The sequence below is a fragment of the Meleagris gallopavo genome, chromosome 1 (assembly GCF_905368555.1).
Source record: "Meleagris gallopavo chromosome 1, MGAL_WU_HG_1.1, whole genome shotgun sequence".
Taxonomy (NCBI): domain Eukaryota; kingdom Metazoa; phylum Chordata; class Aves; order Galliformes; family Phasianidae; genus Meleagris; species Meleagris gallopavo.
In genome coordinates this window covers 182,679,603-182,700,116 of record NC_139404.1, presented here as the reverse complement: position 1 = coordinate 182,700,116, position 20,514 = coordinate 182,679,603, and the positions used below count along the sequence as shown (strand labels likewise).

Sequence of the window (20,514 nt, the reverse complement as noted above, 5' to 3'; positions counted from 1 at the left end):
AATCATACAAACAACGCATTCAACGGAAAGCAAAGAAAGTGAAGGAAGTACAACAGCTATGACTGAAAATGAGACATCCAGATTGTTTCAGATTTGCTTGGTCTGAGTTGTGGTTCAATCCAGGTAGCAGATAAACAGTTCGTGCAACCATTAAGGAACAAAGAAACAAAAGCCAAGAAAAAGCCATCACTTGCCATCATGTGAGCAAAACTACTGCACTGAACCTCCACCCTGCTGGAAAGTGGTAACATCAGATAAAAACAGGGGGAAAAAGAAATATTTTGCAAAAATCCTCCCTGTATCTTCCTGCTGGAACTTTCTGAAGTTCAACTACTAATGCTTAGTTCAGGTTTGTTCATAGGAAAAACAGAAGATGATGGAGTTGAAGAAAGACTGAATTTCCAATCTATGAAATGCTCTTAAGATTGTTTTTGAACTTGTGTATCTAGTATGAAACAATGCCCACAGATTCTGCAATGAGGATTAAAAACTGGAGAGAGCGAGACAGAGGCAGTCTCATGCACATCTCACTTGATATGCTATAGAAAGGGTTAAAATGGCCAGTTCATCACTCTCCTGCATGGTGCCTCGGAAGTTTTCACAACACCAGATGTGTGGAAAAAAAAAGAAGAAAGAAAGAAAAGCGAACCCTAGTAGACATCCTGGTGCCCTGGAAGCAGTTAAATTAACACCCAGCAGGGACAAATTTGCAGCTTTGGGAACAAGCTTAAAGTTAGTCTGTTTTTATTCCTGGAGTGAATTTGCAAGTGTATGACAGGGAAGTATAGCCTGGGAAGGAGCAGACAGCTTTGGATTAAAGATGGATAGCCAGAACTTACTTGTACCCTCCCTATTCCCACTCTATTTTGCACTTACGCTGTGAAGTTCTCAATATTTCTTCTCATCCCTATGGCTTCCCATGTCTTTTACCACTTCTAGTAGGAAAAGAAGCCATTCTTTTTTTTTTTTTTCCTCATTCTAGCTGAAACCAGAAAAGTCTGGAGTCACCCCAGCAAAGCCTGCTTTAGCTGGGCTCACAGCTTACAGTAATTTGAAGAAATCTAGTTCTGCAATGGATAAAGTTGAATATTCTTCTAACCAGAACCAAAGCACGAAATCCTTTAGTCATTCATCATTATCTTGGAGCCAAACTGTGGCCCTGCTTGCAACCACTGTAAATTATGGAAAGATCTGGAAAAATGCAAGACTGTGAGACTGCATCTAACTCATCTTCACAGAACTACAGGAAGCCTTCAGCATCTCTCTTCCTCTTACAGGTTGAAGAACGAACTGGCTCATTCACAGAAATACCATCATTTTTATTCTTTGGTCATTGCAAGTATTTTGGTATTAGTCAATCGTGGGGAATTTTTCTTTCAAGGGGACTGTCCAGCTTCTTAAGAAGGCCCAAGAGTACCGTTCAATCTGCATCTTTTTTTTTTTTTTTTCATATCTTTTGCAAGAGAGGAAGAAAGCGACATGTTGTTTATTCAATGGCTACACTTTCAGCTGGGAGTGGTACAAGATCTGTATGATCCCCTGAAGGAAGAAAACCAGAGAACAGTTCATTTTTTTTCACCTTCCTTGTCCCTGGAAGTGTACAAGAAATGTAGAGATGTAGCACTGAAGGACATGGTTAGTGGGCATGGTGGGGATGGGTTGATGGTTAGACGTGATGATCTTAGTGATTTTTCTGATCTTAATGATTCTGTGATTCACTTGTACCAAGTGTTGGCTCTGTTTGACCACACAAGTTGGAGAAAGTCAATAAAAAAGCAAAATAAAACAGCACAAAGAAAAAGATAGAAGTCCTGTGAAAGCTTACACAAATGTCAGAGCTGGCACTAGAGGAAGGAATGAAATGAGGATGCAGTGTGGAGGCCTCCTTTGCCCCTTTCTGAAGCAGCTAGCCCAAAGACCATCTCCAACATCCTATAAAGCCTCATGCAAGAGTATCAGAAACCTGCTATGCCATGTATTCTATGCCACCCCATACCCATGGACCCTGCTCTTGCCTCTCTTCAAGAGAGAATCTGTGCTTCTTGAGGAATGGAGTCAGCAGCCCAACTCATGGCATGGCTTCTCCTTGCCCACCAGTGGTTTTTGTAGTAGTCCAGCTCATGGGAGCAGCGGGTAGCCTGGCCCTGGACCTAGGACTGCCAGATCTGGGGTGCTGGACCAGCCAGTGGTGCCCTTGGTATGCAGCTTGAGCACCCACCACTGACTTGCTCTCCTCCTACCCTGTCCCAGGAGATACCCAACCATGCTACTCCTTGCTTAGGATCCTGGGCAATGTCAAATTGAAGACTGCAGTCAAGCCTTCCTTTGGCATATTGTCATGTAATTCAGCGCACTGTGACATCGATCTGAGCAGTCCTTTCAAGCACAGCAGCACGGCTGGGCTGGGGGAAGCTGAGAGTCTTCTGCAACAAGTTACGCCTCAATATATGTCTAGATTAGGTATTCTGAACTGTGCCTTCATCACAGGTTACATAGGAAGGTTAGGGCATTAAATGAATACAGAAAATTGATATGAAGGAGAGGGATAAAGATCCTTTTTACCTGATTTCTGTGTTTTATACTGATTCACAATATGATGTGGACCTCAAATAATTCCTAACCTCTTCAAAAATAAAATCAGAAGACTGTTAAACTCATAAGTTTCCACAGCTATGTCAAGACTAAGTGTCAGGATTAAAAGATTAAAAGCCCTTTGGCTTTTCAGGGAAACCGACTGTTGGAAGCACTCAGCCCCATCCCAAATGCCCACGGGAGTTGACAGAGACTCATCAAAAGGGACAGAGAAGGGAAGACTCTGTTTGAAGAGATAACATGGACTCAATACAGTTGGCCTGTTCAAAAGAAGCTCCCTTCGAGGCCCTTCTCTTTTCTTGTTTACATGTGTGTAAGCAGTACGTCAGGAATGGCCAGAGCATGTTCACCCATAGGCTCTTTGAAGAACAAGTAAGCTGCTGGGTTCACTTGATGGGCTGTTTGCCATCAATTTACAGGTACAAGGAGAAGAGGTATCAAGTATGATTCTCAGAGCACCAGACGTCTCTTCCGGGGGACTGTGAAAGCTGTGAAGGCTAAGAGCTGTGAATGCTGGGTCAGCAGGAAAGACTCTCAGGCTAAGAGGCAAGGGGAAGAGGGCAGGCAGGTCGAGAGGAGCAGTGGGGGCGTGATAGGCTCAGGCACTATCCTAGAGCACAAGAGTAGTGTTTCTGAGATTGATATTTGGTCTCGTTCTACTCCAGACTCAGTGACTTCTGTGAGAGGTAAGCGTATTACTTAGGTTCTTATCCAACAGCTAGTGGATTGACTGTAATGGCTTTGGACGAGATCTTCCTTCTCTCTTTTCCAAAATATATAATATATAGAATAAACATCAATATTTCCTTCCTCTCAAGCTTTGGCTGGTCTGCTTATTTAGATTAGAAATTCTTCATGGCAAAAGCTGTCTCTTACACTGTGTATGTATATTATCAGATAGCGGCATGCAGAAAAGAAGCAGGCAGATGGTTCTGGACTAGTTCTGTTGGAGCATCTGGCTGATTTTCTGGATCAGCATCACATACGAATAATAAAGTCACCAGCAAAAACGCATATTAAAGGAACATTACTAGGTTGGTTGCTGTCTTAATGACAGTCATCTGTGGCCTGGGGCAGATAAAAACCATAAAAACACCAGCAGTAAAAGTGACTTAATGAAGGAACAAATATTTGCCATTATAATATTCCTTCATTTTGAACTCCTAGAGAGGTAAATTACTGAGACTTGCTGCTGAGGATTTCATCTGGAATTAAAATAATAGAAAGATAGGGATAGGGAGAGAAATGAGAGGTAGGCATTGTTATTTATTTATTTATTCATTTTGTTCTTAAACTTCTTGAGGTATTCATAAATTGCCTACAAACAAGCAAAAACTTACAGGAAAGGGGTTTTTACCATGCCAGCTCCAAATGGCTGTGGAATTATATTCTTTTTCCAGGCTGCTTTTCCAAAATCCCTGCAGGAAGTTGACTCAGGGCTTGACTCTGTCCTCAGATGCACACAGAAATAGCAGAAATCTTCAAGCAGGTAAGAAGCACAGATATCCCAGCTTCACTGATCACAGTGAAGATCACAGGTCAAGCAGCAGAAGGCCAGACCTGAAACACCTTTGTTTCCTTGCGTCCCAGTCAGCATTGCATCCTCACAGCTCCTTATCACAATCTTGTCCTGCTACCCTTCCTTTCCAGTTAATCCCATAAGAAGACTCATGTTTTTGGAGGTGGCTCCCTACTTCATTCCACAATACTCCATGTTCTGTAAACTGTAAACTCTGCCAGCAGCAGTTAGGATCTTTTCACCTGTCCTTTCCTCCTTGCAGCCTGTACATCTTACTTCACATATGCACAAGGCACCTTGTCTGTCCCTCTGCTTTTCTATCCTTGCTTATGTCTTCAAGGTGCAGAAAAATCACAGGACTGAAGCATGTAGCATCCTAACTCATTATTTCCCCACAGCCAGGGCAGATCAATGCAGGCCTCAAACAAACATCAGTACACATGCAGGTGGGTAGAAGCTCATATCCTTCAAATTCCTGCTATAAAACTCATCTTTTTCTTGATTCTTACAGAAGCCACATCAAAATTATCCCTTTGAGACAGATCCCATTTTAAAATTGTTTATACAGTTCTTCATTTTGCCCCATCAGTGTACCTTCAAGGAATTTTCACAATGGTAACAAAGTGTAAGTAAGAGTTCAAGTGTGTTGCCATTAGCACAGCAAAGTGCAATGATATTTTGTATTGCTATCCTCATAGAGGTACCTTCAAAAAGCAGCCCAAATGAGACTGCAAGGATTATCTCAGCAATGTCACTGAGTCATAGAATGAATCACAGAACCATAGAATGGTTTGGTTTGAAGGGGACCTCAAAGCCCACCCAGCCCCAACCCCTGCCATGGGCTGGTTGCCCCCACCAGCTCAGGCTGCCCAGAGCCCATCTAACCTGGCCTTGAGTACCTCCATGGATGGGGCACCACAGCTCTCTGGGCACTGTGCCAGGGCCTCACTGCCCTCAGAGTAAAGAATTCCTTCCTAACATCTAACCAAAATTTCCTCTCTTTCAGTTTAAAGCCATTCCCCCTTGTCCTACCACTATCAGACCATGTAAAAAGTCAATCCTCCACTTGTTCATAAGCCCATTTCAAGTACTGGAGGGCCGCAATGGAGTCCGCTGGAGCCTTCTCCAAGCTAAACAATCCCAACTCCCTCAGCCTTTCTTCATGAAAGAGGTGCTCCCACCTTCCAGGGCTCCAGGTATCCCAAATCTCCAACCCCAGAAACATTTAAGAGCCTAATGTACTATTATAGTAATATAAACACTTTATGAAAAAAATTCAAGAAAGCTTATGAAACTGGCAGTGTCCATGAGCCTTTGAATTACAATGTCCTCAGGGACTGACCAACTACGGTGGGACTGTCTGTGTATTTCATTTAATAAACAGAATGTGAATGATAGAAGGCACCACCAAGACCCGATGACAACTGCCCACTAATGACAATAAGAAACCTTTGACATTTTCTCTCTTTTTTATGTTCACAAATCAGTTACAACCACGCAATCTATGGTAGTTATTAGGACATATTCAAGTTTTTATTCAGAATATTTAATTTAGAAGCCCTTGCATGAAGGAATGCAACCAAAATGGAGCTATCAAGAAAAGCTCTCATCCAAATACTATTTTTACAGCGAGCACTGAAAGAAAGGTCACATTGTTATTTTCTTACACTATGGAACGGTTTCTATTATTGCAGATTCCAAAAGCTTGGAATCGTTGTTATTTATGATCTAAGTCAAATTTAAGTCCTGGTTTGTACCAATTACCACAAGCCACTCTAGGTTTTTCCTCTTCATTTCACAAATATTTGCAAAATAATTCCTTTGCACTTGAAAACAGAGAGGTTGCCTCCCAAAATGCACTCTTCTTTAGTAAAGAAGGAAATCCTTTGTGTTTAATGGTAAACACAAAGGTCCAGGAAAATGTTTTGATGTGAATTACCCACATTTTCTTTACAAATTTTGGAAGCTAAATTAGAAGTTTAAGTCATTGTTCAGCAGTGAGTGACAACAAGACCTTTCCTAGCCATTAGATCTTCTGCTCCTAGTGCTCCTTCCTTGCACAGCATGCTAGCAACCTGACAGTTTAACACACTCTTCTTATTAAATTCATATGGTGTCCATGCTTTAAAGAAGGCCATATCCTGCTGCCTACTGTGCTGTTTTAAATCCAATTATGTTCTCTCAAAATAAATGAAATTATCCTGGGTGCACACTGGAGAAGTTCTCTGCAGAACTGCCAGGTTAGTTAAACAACCACCCATATCCTTTGTCAGTATTTAACAGCAATGCATGTATATGTCAGCATATATGTGATTTTCTGGGCATTTGAAAGGCTGATGCAATGGAGGGGGCCTGTAAGAGAGAGCTACCTGAGCACCTGGAGCTCCTCGAAGCACAGGCCATGCAGTGGTGACACATTGCTCAGTGCAGAGCTGCTGCATTGTCCCACATGCACCCATGACAGTAGGCTGAATATGAGCCAGCAGTGTGCCCAGGTGGCCAGGAAGGCCAACGGCATCCTGGCTTGTATCAGGAATGGTGTGGTGAGCAGGACTAGGGAAGTCACTGCCCCTGTACTTGGCACTGGTGAGGCTCCATCTCAAGTACTGTGTTCAGTTTTGGGCATCTCAATAGAGAAAGGTCACTGAGGTGCAGGAGCAGGTCCAAAGAAGGGCAACAAGGCTGGTGAAGGGTTTGGAGAATATGCTCTGTGAGGTGTGACTAAATGAACTGGGGCTGTTTAGTCTGGGGGAGAGGAGACTGTAGGGAGACCTTATTGCTCTCTTTAAATACCTGAAAGGTGATTGCAGTGAGAGTGGAGCTGGTCTCTTCTCATTGGTGACAGGTGACAGGATGAGAGGAAATGGCCTCAAGTTGCTCCAGGGGAGGTTTCTGTTGGATATCAGGAAAAACTTTCTTACAGAAAGGGTTGTTAAGCACTGGAATAGGCTCCCCAGGGAGGTGGTTGAGTCACCATCCCTGGATGTGTTTAAAAACTGTTTGGATGTGGTGCTCAGGGACATGACTTGGTGGAGGGTTGTTAGTTAGGGTAGTATGGTTAGGTTGCAGTTGGACTTGATAATCTTTAAGGTCTTTTCCAACCTGAGAAATTCTGTGATTCTATTCTATGATTCTATGTTGAGTCCCTGACATGGAAAACCTGGGAGTACATTGGTCATAGGCTACAAAACACTTAGCTGTAGGAGTGCATCAGGAAAGAGGCACATATGGATTACTTGTGCTAGGGGCAATGGAGAAGAGATTGGGTCACTCAGTACTCAGAAGGGAGGGAGAATGGTTGGTTGGATTAAAAAGGAACCTGTTAAAATCTGGTGAAAAAAAAGTCATCTAAGGTATGCCCTGGTTAGGGCAAGTAACAGCAAAAAAAGCTCCAAAATCTAATCACACCACATTTCTGGGTTTTGAGAAAAAAAAAAAAAAGAGAGAGAAAAGGAAGAAAAGAGAGATGATCACATTCCCAAAGACATTATAATGGGATAACGAATAAAAAGATACTGAGCTCTGCACAGAGCAACACTGTTGTAACTATGTAAACAACATACATTAAAAAAAAAACAACTCTGACACTTCCAGAGCCTTACAGACAGGGACCAATGGTTGTTTCTGTAAAGGAGGGCTGAAGCTCTCAAAATTTCTTGCACTGTTCTTGCTCCCATAGCTGAGATCAAATAGGGCTCTTGTGGTCCATGGAAACAAGGGGAGGGAAGAGATGGGAAAGGAAGAGAAGTATTGCAAGCCCAATTTATCTTGTGCAGAATTTGGAGCTTCTAATTACTCCCTAAGAGTAAATAGACACTCCAAAGAGTGTTTAACTTGTTTGAGTTTTTTCTTGAGTGTGCTTATGTTGTATCCTGATAGACAATGGAAAGGTGAATCTTTCTCACAACACTGGAGAACAAAACTGAGAAGTAAACAAAACCTTCATTTCATTCAACCTTCTTCCGGAAACCAAGATGATTTCCATCATTTTTATGACTTTTCCTTAGAGGCAAAAGACAAGTAATTAGCAAATTGCACTACAAGTTTGCTCCAATTTGACACAAAGTAAATGTGACAGGCAGAGAAATTATAAACCTTAAATATCAGTTAGCCAGCTTAGGCTAACAGAGTTGAATTCAAGTCCTTTTGGGGGACCTAAAAGCTTGGGGAGAAAAAAAAATCCAAAGAGTGATCTGGTTCAGCTAAAGATGTGATTTTGTAGTGTTCCAGTCAGTGTTATCTGATGGCAATATCATAGCAGCAGCTTATGAATGTGCACTTGCATTTCCAGCTGCAAAGCATTTCAGCCAGTTCTGAGATTGTCCTTATAGCCCACATTTACAATCAGTATAGGATCTAAGGAGAAACTGAATGACACCTAGCAGACTCAAACCTTTATACCTCATGAAGAAATAGGGCATGAGTAAAATAAATATCAATCATGAAGTTAATTAGTAAGTGCTTGTAATTACTTATGCATTGCTGTTAAAGATCAGTAGAAATCCTCAAGGATGGAAGATGATCCTCCCAGAGAGAAGACCAAGCAGCCTAAATTTAGCCCCATTGCTAAAATCAGCACAGATGATCCATGAGCTGACTTTGACCTTCCTTGTTTTTACCAGAATATAATGTTGGGATCTCTCGTCCCACTCAGCTTTAATATCCAGGCTGGAGCTACGGGGACAAGCAGGTCCTGAACAAAAGGTTGAAGGGCTCTTGCGTTTGTCCCTCCTTTTGGTCAGGCACAGGAATAGGTTGTGCAAAGAAGATGTGGATGCCCCACCCTTGAAGGCGTTCAAGGCTAGACTGGATGGGGCCCTGGGCTGCCTGATGTACTGGGTGGCAACCCTGTTACCGGCAGGGGAGTAGAACTAGATTATCTTTAAGGTCCCCACCAACCCAAGCCAATATATCATTCTGTGATATATGCGGGCAGGCCCTAAAATTGTTCACATAAAAATTGCCACATGAGCAGCAATCTTCAAATTGATTCCAAATCCTGCAAGTTAGGACCAAGTTTATAGCATTGTAATTATAATTCCTGCAGCTACAGAATGCTCTACTGAGAGGGATAGTCCTTGATTTTCTGAATTCCAGCAGAACTTTGGAACAACTGCAAAGGGTCTGCACTCATGATACATTATGCAACTACTGCTATGGCCATGTTGCCTCATGCCACCGTGTTTGTTGCCTCCCTCAGCAGCCGAACAGGACATAGAGCAGCAGCTAGCACTGCCTCAAACAGAGTTACTCTCAGTGTTTTTTACTCTTTTCCAGAATGTGACCTTGCATATTTTTCAGAAAAACAGTAGTGTTTGCAAAAGTCCTACTTGCCTCCCCTGTGCTGACAGATTGCTGGAAGCTTCACCATGGCTGAATGAAGAACCTGTTAAAATTCATTTGCCTGCCAGTCTATTAAGTGAATGGGGAAATGCACTGAAGAATTGAGTACACAGTGGCCCAAGGAGAAGGAGAACAGCCAGTGGAGACCTCCTTTAAAAAAAACAAAGCTGTGCTCGCTTCCTGCTTGCTGCTCATTTTCTGGCATCCTCCCGCAAAACAAATCCTCCCTACCCAAAACTGCCTAAAAATTTCACCTGGTGCCTCTTAGGAAAGGATTCTCTGCTGGAAGAACTCGTGGTCAGGAGATTAGGGAGCTTAAATGAATTAACATGAGAAAGGTTTGCATGCATACAACTGTATTTTCTTTGTTTCAAAACATCAGTTTGTTTGCCCAAACAGTTTGGCCAAGATACTCCAGTTCTGAACGATTCATTTGCAGTGCTGCTTCTCAGTGACTTTATGGAAGACTTTGGGTTTCAATTTTCAGTATTTTGCTATAGCGCTTTTACATACAAGAAATTTCTAAACAATCTTTACACCTAGATTGCCATTCTATGCTTTCAAATATGTTCTATTCAAGGTCCGCTAGAACTCAGAGTGACTTAAACATCCCAAGATCAAATGCATATTTTATTTCATTTGCAGCCGGTTTCCAGTTTTGGGGATACAATAAGATTACATATTTAAATTTTATTTTGTCAGATCTGAAAATTGTAATCCTGGTGCACAATGATTCGGTATAGCACAGCTGATCATATCAAAGCAGTGTCTGATGACAAAACAGTGGTATATAATTGTAGATGTATCTGTGGCAACCTTCACCTTCTTATCGAGCATGTATTTCATGCACAGAATATTCCCAGAAGTGTGATGGGTGTTTATAAAGCTCATAGATAAGTCTTCATTTTTCTTTGCCAAACAGATAACAAATGTGCAAACAGTATTTTTGTCATGTCAGTCAAACAATATCTAAAAACAGAATTTCCTAACCCTGCCTCCCTGAGGAAAACTATGACGTAAAAATTAACACTGTCAAACACCGTATCTAAGATAAAGGAATTTGTTAGTTTTGCCATCTAAAAGAGTCTAAAATTTTGTTCAGTTGGAAACTTAGATAGGAGTGCAAAATAAGCTCAGATCTGCTCTGTTATCTCACCTTTTTGACAAGTATCTACATAATACATAGCAGTGACATTCACTCTTGCTTTAAGAAAAAACAGTGTTATGAACACGTCTTTTTTGAAATTCTTATAACTGTGCATCTATGATACACTTAACAGGAGCTAAACAGGTCATCACCAGCTCTGCTGAAAAGTGTTCTGAGGTCATTACACACAGGTACACATCTCCTGGAGGAAGGAGGCCAGGATGGAAAACCTTTCTTACCACTCATACCAGAACAATTCTGAAACCAAATAAGGAGGAATTTGCCTTACCTGTCTATGCTGCTGAGAGACTGGATACTGCAAACCTGAGATTTGCTGGCTTTGCTGAATTTTCTGAAGCATCATTTTCTGTTGCATTGCTAGGGGTACACTGGGTGGCCTTTGAAGAGACTGGTTTGGGAGAGGCTGAGCAGGCGGCGGCTGTGGCTGCTGTTGCTGCTGTGGCTGTGGCTGTTGCACTGGCGCTGAGCTCTGAGCCTGCTGCGTGTAGTGCAGAAGGGAAGGCTTGCTTTGGGAACCCAAAACTGAAGGCATCTGCTGGTTTGTTTGCTCTGAGTTAAAATGAAACAAAGGCTTTGTATTACCATGATGCTGCTCTAGTGGTGGCTGAGCACTGTTGATAAAATTTCTGTTGAGGTCCTGAGTCTTCTGTTGCATGATCACGTCCATGGGATTACTCTGGGGAGTAGTTGGCTTATAAACATAGTTGTTCATCCCTTTTGACTGGTTTCCATTCACAGGCACCCCAAGCATTGCTGAGCTCTGTGGGCTGAACTGCTGCTGACGAAAAGAAGGACTGGGGATTTTTTCTTGCACAAAAGGTCCGGGTGAAGGACCTGATGGAGACAAGGTGGACCAGTTGGCCGTCTGGTTCTGCTGTTGCTGTTGTTGCTGGATCAAGGCATGCTGCTGACGGTTGGCTGCGATCTGCTTGAGTTGCTGCGCATGAGAAACCTCCTGCCAGTTAGGCAATGGCCGACTGGACGCAGAGGAAACCTGCGCTACCTGTGTTTGATTCTGAGGCACCGAAGGGATGGGTGAAGAGGTGGACATGGCAGCAGTGGCCATAGTGAAGGCTGGACCTGTAGAAGAAGGCCTCATCTGTGGGGATCCCACAGGAGCCTGGTTCATGCCTGGTGCATACTCACTCTTAATTACCATCTTATCCATCTGCAGAGGCCTCACAGGGACTCTCTGGTTTTGCTGCCCAAGGTCAATGTTGAACGGCTCGTCTTGTTTTATTGTGGCATTTATCATATTCTCTAGCTCAAGATCACTCATTGGTGGTACTGATATGTTAGTCAGTTCATTAAATAGTTCCTGGAGCTCTGGATCCATCATCTGTTCCCCTGAGTCTTCCCCATATCTGTTAGGGAACATGTTCTCATGGGACATCTGGCCATCTAAGTGTTTGCTGCAAGACATTGTTTCTCCTGGTTCTTTCTTTACTTCTTTCAAGGTCATATTAAAAATGCCATTCCCACTGGCATGCGTGTTGTTTGCTAGGTTGCTGGTCTTTCTTTGTGATCCTTGCCCCACAGACATAGTTCCAGACATTGACTGGTTTTGGCAATTGTTAACATGATGCCCACCTTGTCCCATTGAGATATTATCACCTACTCTTATCCTCTTAATGTCAAGGAAAGAGTTGTCTGAAACACCATTTGGCCTCTTGTTGTTGACAGGTGACAGATTTACAACCAACTTTCTCTTCAAGGATCCTTGGAGCTGAAGGAAGCAAAGACAAAAAAAAAAATTGTTAGATGACAACGAAGAAACAATCTATAGTCTGTGATGTTTACCACGTCAACAGGCAAGTAAGCATTGCGAAGTACAGAAAACTATTCTGGGTAGCACAGGTCGGTGAAAACAGTCAATGAAATTGTGCAGGATGGTAGGGAATTATGCTGTGAGACATCTCCCTGTCATCACCGTCCCTGCTCTTGTTATGCAACTGCAGCTTTGGGCACCGCTGCCTCCTATTGAGGCCCCACCTTCCCTATGGGTGGGAGTGCAGAGAAGACCAGACCTGTAGCTGGCAAAGTCTAAAGCACGTCTGTCCCAGATTTGCTCCCATCTAACTATGCCAGGCAGTTCTAAAGTATTTTCAGACAGCAGAGACTAATGTGGCCATGAAATCTGCCCATGTCTACTCAAGGATGAAGGATTTCACTGATGATTTTGGTGTATGATCCAAAAAATCATGTTTGGTTTCTGTGGAGTCCAGAGGTCCTAATAGACAATTTAACGGCATAAGTGATATTTAGGTACGCTGGTCTTACATAGCTTTATCCAGGCCAGAGATGCGTGTAATTAAAGATGTTAGATGCTAACTTGTCCCAGACTTGAAATGGAGCCACTGGAACCATGTCAGTTTGTGTCAGCCAAGGGTCTGGTCCATGATGTACTGCCGGATTATTTTCCAGATTTGTATATTAATACATTAAGCCCTAATTGTTTATGTTCTGAAACATCTGCTGTAAAACAGAGTACACACAGCGCTGCTCTGAGAACTGCAATTCTATTTCCCTTCCCTCACATACTTAGGGCAATATTTTTATCTGCTTACAGTCCTGTGTGCCTACTGAAGGAAAGGAGCTCATACTCTGTCCACCCAATCTGTGCTCATCTGCCACACTTGTACGTGCAAATCCCCAGTCTCTGCACACAGTACAAAGATATAGTTTTGTGAGATGACAGAAGTGCAGAAAACCGTGGGTGTATAACACTGCTGTGGGCCCCAATACTCTCAGCTTCAGGCTCATCTATGGAGCACTTCCCAGATAACTCCGTGTGTGAACATTTTATTCTGGAGTGAATATCAGGGAGTTGCTTGGGAAGAGCTCAAGTCACAAATATGTTTCCTCAGTACCTTCAGGAGTAGCTGACTGCCATTAGCTGTCCTGGTGGTCACCTGCAAAGAGCAGGGACTGCTGTTGGTTAGCATGTTCTTCCTGACACATGAGTCACTGTACTTTCCTTTGCAAAAAGAACAGTAAGGTGCACTTCCTTTTACCATCAGCTCTGCAGTCAGTGTGTTTATTAGAAGTCATTCTCATGACCCCAAATTCATCTTCCTGGGAAATGGGGAAGTCCCCTGGTTGTCAAAATACGTGACTTGGCAGCATGTCTTGCTTTCAGATGTGCTGCTGACAAAAAGGCTGAACAGATAATGAACATGTATGTGTTTAATGTAGTGAATTTGTCCTGAGTTCATTTTGCTTTTGCATGACATTTTGAATCAAAGGGAGCTGCTTAAAAAGTCTGCACATTTTCAGAGCACCTGCATCAGGCTCTCTAATGTGACTGAAAACTCAGGTGTTGCACTGTGCATAGCGGCTGTTTTTCTTTTGCATTTGAACTAACTGCTGGCAGATGGGGGTGAGGTACCATGTGGTTTGCCCAGTGACCTAGACCAGTCAGCACCAAGCCCTCCCTTGTCATGGGTTGGAGGACTCAAGGCTTTCACCTCACGTGGTCTCCTGAAACACCCACCAAAAAGAACACTTTCATTTTCTACAGAAAAAAACAACAAGTGCTCGCTTATTACATCCCCACAAACCCACCCAGCACAGCTCTCTGAATGCTGACAGCACCTTGGTCAGTCAGTGTCCCTCCTCTTAAATCAGAAATGAGACAGCAAGGCTGGAAATGTGCACTTTTCTAGCAATCGCATTTTTCAACTACTGACCACTTTTTCAGCAAAGCTTGTTTTTTCTTCAAGCAAGTGTGTACTCTTCAGAGGGGAGAAAAAAAGAGCTTGCCAGATTTCAAGCTCCATCTCTTCCAATTTGCAAACCGGGATTGATTTGGGTCAGTAAACCTAATACAAAAGTTCCTATGCATATAACACAGGCACATTCCTCAGATCAAACCGGCCTGTGATTACACATCTCAAACCACTCAAACTGTGTCATACTGAAAGGCTCTGTGATGGGAAATGTGTGACATGACAGTAACCGGGAGAGGAAGAACTCTCCATGCTCAGCTCCATCCCACAACAGGTGGGCAGGACTTTATGAACCATCAAAGAGAACACGCATTTCCTGGCAGCCTGTATCATTTAAGACCTTTTGCTAAGCAGGCTTTGGTGAATCAGCACGCATTCATGCACTTACAGTGAGGGAGTGCTGGATGCATTGATTTTCTGAGGTTAAAACTGCATGGGCTGAATAGCCAAGTTGCTGGATAAACTGCTCAGTGACATTAACAGCCAAGGGTGAAGCTCTAGGGATGATTTGGTCTAAACAACACAGTGTGACACCACCTCCTGTGCACAGGGACAATTAATTTCTCCTTAAAACTTACTTTGAGCCTCAAAAGAGATTTAAGAAATGCAGCCTCTTCTCCAGCGCTCCCCAACACCCAGCCAAATCAACAGGAATTCCACCGATCTAATAATTAGGGCTCATCAAAATCTGGTATCAAATCATTAACTTTTGGGGGAAAAAAACACAAAAGCAAACAGACTCTTTAGCAGGATTTGTTGTGATAGGACAAAGGGAAATGGTTTCAAATTAAAAGAGAGAAGATTTAAATTCGATATAAGGCAGAAGTTTTTTACGCTAAGGGTGGGGAGGCACTGGCACAGGTTGCCCAGAGAGGTGGTGGATGCCCCATCCTTGAAGACACTCAAGGTCAGGCTGGATGGGGCTCTGAGCACTTGATGAAGCTGTAGGTGTCTCTGTTCATTGCAGGGAAGTTGGACTAGATGACTTTTAAGGGTCTCTTCCAACTCAATTCTATGATTCTGCCCCCATCAGCTTTTGCTTCACCTTTCCTGAGGCTGAATTTGTTACTAAATGCGAAAGAAGAGGATTTTTATGAAAATTGATTATTTTTTTCTGGCTCAAAAGTTTGGTTGTTTTTTTTTTCTTCTCTCTCTCTTTTTTTTTTTTTTTCCCAATAACTGGAAACAAAGCCTTCTTTGGTGCAAAAGTTCAATTTATCAGTGAGAAATTACAGAGATTTCTTCCTCCAGCTATCACTATTTAGCAGTATTTCTATCACATCCCTGTTCCACTTCTGACATTACCCAAATGCATTCGCTCGTATTGCTCTCCAAAAGGGCTGTATAAAATGGCCAAGAAAATAATTTGTCAGTAATAGCAAGGAATAATAAGGTCTATCTGATTTCAATTTCACTGAAAGTCTTATGCCTTTTCTTGGACTTCCTTTAGATTTTTTGTTTGTATCTTTTTTGAGGAAGTCCTAAGTGTGTCATCCACGACAGTACTGGGTTCCACATCTCGTAGGATGTAGATAGAACCTATCCCTTCAACCTGTAAGAGTATCTCCATGGTGCCTGGAGGCCTCCAGAGGAATTCATTTCCAAGTACAACAATCCTTGGCCTTGAATAGCGGTGCTAGCAACAACTCTAGCCATCACCTCACAACATTTACAGTCAGACCCTGAAGACTGGACACAAATACCATCGCAACTCATGCAAACTACGGAGCTAGTATTTAACTCTCCAGTAATCACTAATAACTGAAGGTGTAAAAGGAAGATCTCCCATCACTTTTGCTTTCCCATCTATCTAATTTCCCTGCCAAGGTCTGCAGCTTTCTTAGCTTCTATGGCAGAACAATGGGAAGGAAACCAAGGGGACTGCTATGCTTCGTTTATAAAGCAGGCAGCATGGCAGTGCTAGCAGCTGGTGGGGAGTCAAATCCACTTCAAAAAAGTCCCTTTTGGACTTCCTAGAGTTTTTCACAATATGTTCTGGTTGTATTTATGGCGGCACTGTAAACAAAATCCTTTGTGTATCTGGAGAGGAATTGTAAAGGAATTGTAAGAAAAATACAGAAATGTTCAAACATTGAAAGTTGCCAAAAAAATAAGAAGAGAAAGGAATTCAGTCCCAAGGGGGAAAACATGCAGAATGCTACTTCTCACTTATGCTGTGAAATCACCTTTGCACTCCAGGCATTAAGCATGGCCTGGATCCCAGCTGCTGCCCCCAGCTGTCACAGCCCTCCTTGGCCACCACGGGTCCTGGTGCTGGGGTCACACACCCAACTCACAGCCCCTTTCTGACCATGGACATGCTTCTTAAGACCAGGCAGAATGGTTCCCAATACTAAGAGGGCTGCTTTGAAAGTAATGTTTCCTATTTCATCATGTCGGTCCACAACATCAGAGATGGATGTTGGTGGTATGGTAGTAGAGGATGAACCTTCCCACCAATATTCTGTTATATTTTGTTGCTGTGTGACAGATGGCAGCAGAGGGGCAGTCTGACAGAATGGTATCTCACATGAAGTGTGTATGAAGCAAAGGTGTGGAACTGAATTCCTCCATGCAGGAATAATCGCATCCACTGACATTCATTGATGCTTGCTGAGTGTTTGTGGAGACTAACCAGTGGTTGAGAGTGCAGAGAGGCAGTGAGTGGTGCATTTCAGCAGTGGCCACTTCCACTGGTGAAGGTTTTTAATGAGCACAGCACGCAGGCTTTTGCTCATTGCTGGTGAAAATGGCTCATGGTGGTGGCTACGCTGAAAAACACTGTTTCACAGCTGAGAATTTATCAAATAGTGTTATTGTGCTCTTTATATTGGTTGTAGTATCCATGGAAATAAATAGGATGCATTATTTTCGGAGCAAACTACATACATTTTTTATACAGCTCCTGATACCACCTGGTGGCTCCAGCTGTTCCCTCTCTTCCCACATCCAGGGCAGTGAAACAGAGGAGCAGATTTGCTCTGATGTATATCTACTGTAGATTTTAGGAAGACCTCCTCAAGACCTCTTGATGGAATCTTGAGGAGCACCTCTCCCCTGCTCCCTGCTCTGCCCTTCCTCTGCACAGGAAGCAAAGACAAGGGCATCCATCTTTCTCATTTGCAATTTCCACCTGTCACAGCTGAAAATGCAAGCACAATAGTTGTCTTCTGAGAGATTTTAGCAATCCAAGCTCAGAAAGTCCAACCTGCTGGGTGATGTTGATTTTGGAAGGAGCCACAGCTTTTTCTGCAGAATGACAGAACTGCAGCTGTGGGCAGACTGTGCTACAGGGAGAAGTGCTGAGAGCTGGTGAGTCCCCATGGAGCCACGCAGCATGATGGTGGGTCAAGGCAGCCCTGAAATGCTTGCTTCAGTCTTGTTGGCACAGATTCAGCTGTACATTCTTCTCCTTGTGCTCTCATTTTGCTGATCTGCTCCTAAAACCACCCCAACCACCAGGCACAAGGTTTGTTGCCATTAGGGTTTTGCTCTGCGCTTCCTGAACATTCCCACCTTCCATTGCTGTCTTTCTGAACATAAGCTTCAGGAAACACTGGCATCTCGGAGCATCCCAACCCTGGGTGATCCTTAGACAAAATCACCACTGTCATAATAATGGTGATGGTGAGTTAGCACAAGTTTGTCTCCCTGCTCACTGTAACAAGTGTCACTAAAACTGAATTTATAGCAACAAATCAGGATGTTCCTTGGCTGACAAGTGTCTACTTAATTCTCATTAAGTGGAGAACAAGACTGGAATAGTAATCAGTATATAAGAAATGCCACAGTTTACCTTCACTTATGGAAAAGTTACATATCTTGCCAACTGAACATACCAACCTAAATATGCATCCACATTACTCACAGTGCACTGCCTGGAAATATAATGTCAGGGCTCTGGTCCAAGTTGCTGAAGCACGATAATTATATTTTTAATGCAGATTTTACATCTGATGGATTATAAAATATCATGTCTAGCCACAGTGTTTTAGAAGAATAGGAACACAGAGGAACAATAGCATTTTAACTAGGTCAAGATTTCTAATCAGAATATAGCAGTTGTTACTGTGTGCAAAACAAAAAGGCATGGAAGATCTTATCCTGCAAGCTGTGTATTTGTTATTTGGACAAGACTTTTTTCTTTTCTTTTCTTTTCTTTTCTTTTCTTTTCTTTTCTTTTCTTTTCTTTTCTTTTCTTTTCTTTTCTTTTCTTTTCTTTTCTTTTCTTTTCTTTTCTTTTCTTTTCTTTTCTTTTCTTTTCTTTTCTTTTCTTTTCTCTCTCTCCTCTCCTCTCCTCTCCTCTCCTCTCCTCTCCTCTCCTCTCCTCTCCTCTCCTCTCCTCTCCTCTCCTCTCCTCTCCTCTCCTCTCCTCTCCTCTCCTCTCCTCTCCTCTCCTCGGAATAAATTAACAATCACTTTATATGAAATCTACAGAACTTTATGTCAACATTTATTACCATGAAATGTGGAAGAAAGCTTAATGCAACCTGAGCTTTGGGAAATGCAACTGCTTAACTGATCCTATCTTGATGATAAGGAAATATCAAATGCATTATAAATGTTGACAGAATAATCAGACATATAAAAGAGGTCATCCAGTACCACTTTCCACATTGTTTACCAGTTTCATAAGTCAGCTTAAAGTATTAAAAACACATACTGTCTTGCACAGGAAGCTCCTAATCCTTAAAAACGTGGTGGCTGTTATTTGATTTGCGTGTTAGAGATCAATATCACAGCAGATTTCACCTAAGGCAAGACTGCTGGGAGCAGTCTGGTCCTAGTTTTCTGCCCAGCATCCCATCTGAACTGGCTGTGCAAAGGCTTTGTTGTTTCATTAAAAAGCACAGAACCATGCCCACACATGTCTTTTTATTACCTAAGCATCTATCTCCCCTGCAACATTCTGCTTCAACAGTTCAACCAAAGAAAGAGGACAACAGCCATTCAGCTAGTCTTGGAAAATAAGGAATTATTGAGATTGTTTTGCTCTTCTTGCAAATCAATGCAGCGCAAGGGACAGTCGTGCCAACTGTTTCACTTTGAGGTCTTCTGTGGGTCTTCTACAGTTCACAGGAGACACAGTCATCACTTATCAATAGGCAAAATAAGATCCCCTCAGTGTATTACCCAATTGTGCTTCCAGCATTGAACTCCACCATCTGCAACAATGAGGGCCTACTTGAATGAGAAGTGCCTTCCAACACTACCTCAACTAAATCTCCTAAGGAACAACCGGCAAAAAGGCTTCTTGAGAGGAGGAAGGAGTTCTGACCCTCTGCCAGGAATTTGAGCGGAGAAGTGAAATTTAGGACCAAATCCAGTGGTAAGAGAATGTATCTATCAAAGATGCTGCACTCCCCTCATGGCTCGGATTGACCTGTTAGCCTCTGCCTCCTGTCTCTCCCCAGTACATGCATTCACTCCAGTAAGAAACACAGAAAGTAACAACAGTACTTAATAGGCACTTCCAAAACCTTCAGCTTAAACCTGCAGTGTCAGGACAGGCCATGTGTACTCCATCAATAGTTTTACCCGTGTAAGTAGCATAGGCAAATATGTTAGAGGAATTTGGAGGCAAGTAACAAGATTTAAAAGCTTAGAGGGTATTCCTATGAAAAATAGGAAAGTTTTTGTAACAGTCCAAAGACTAACTACAGATCAAGAGGGTATTTAGCAAAATTGAACTGCAGTAAATTAAACCCTAATGAAATGATAAACAATATGTAAAGAAGGACACAGTATTTGTTTGGAAAAGGAAAGGTAGATAATGAAAGGTGATAATGAAATATTTAGGAGATGTGAAATGTTAAACATCAAGGTTCCAATCGATTTATGGTTCACAGAGACTGGCTGGAGTTTCAAGAAGCGGAGGAGGAAGAGACATGGAGGTGAAGAGTAGTGGCTGTATTTGCAGACCTATTGTGATGATCATGTATTTTCCCCCGAAATGCTATGACTTGTCAATTGTCAGTATTGATGAGATGCTGCAAGAGGCTAGAAAAGTCATGTCTGGTCATGCTTTACAGCTCTTCCAATATTTCAGAAGTCTGGAAGAAAACTAAAGACTGAAGTCACTTGAACAGTACCTAAGTATTTGTTACCAAATGTACTCCTGAATCCTGAATTTTAGTCTGAAAGAACACTAGAATGACAGAACA

At 42.5% G+C, this 20,514-nt stretch overlaps 1 protein-coding gene across 1 annotated transcript in view; it reads right to left on the bottom strand.

Moving 5' to 3' along the window:
- Window positions 1-20,514, bottom strand: part of MAML2 (mastermind like transcriptional coactivator 2) — a 209,100-nt gene that overhangs the window by 55,027 nt on the left and 133,559 nt on the right. The window contains exon 2 of the mRNA XM_085216326.1: window positions 10,891-12,348. Within this exon, the coding sequence (XP_085072452.1) occupies window positions 10,891-12,348 (1,458 nt within the window). The remainder of the gene's footprint in view (window positions 1-10,890; window positions 12,349-20,514) is intronic.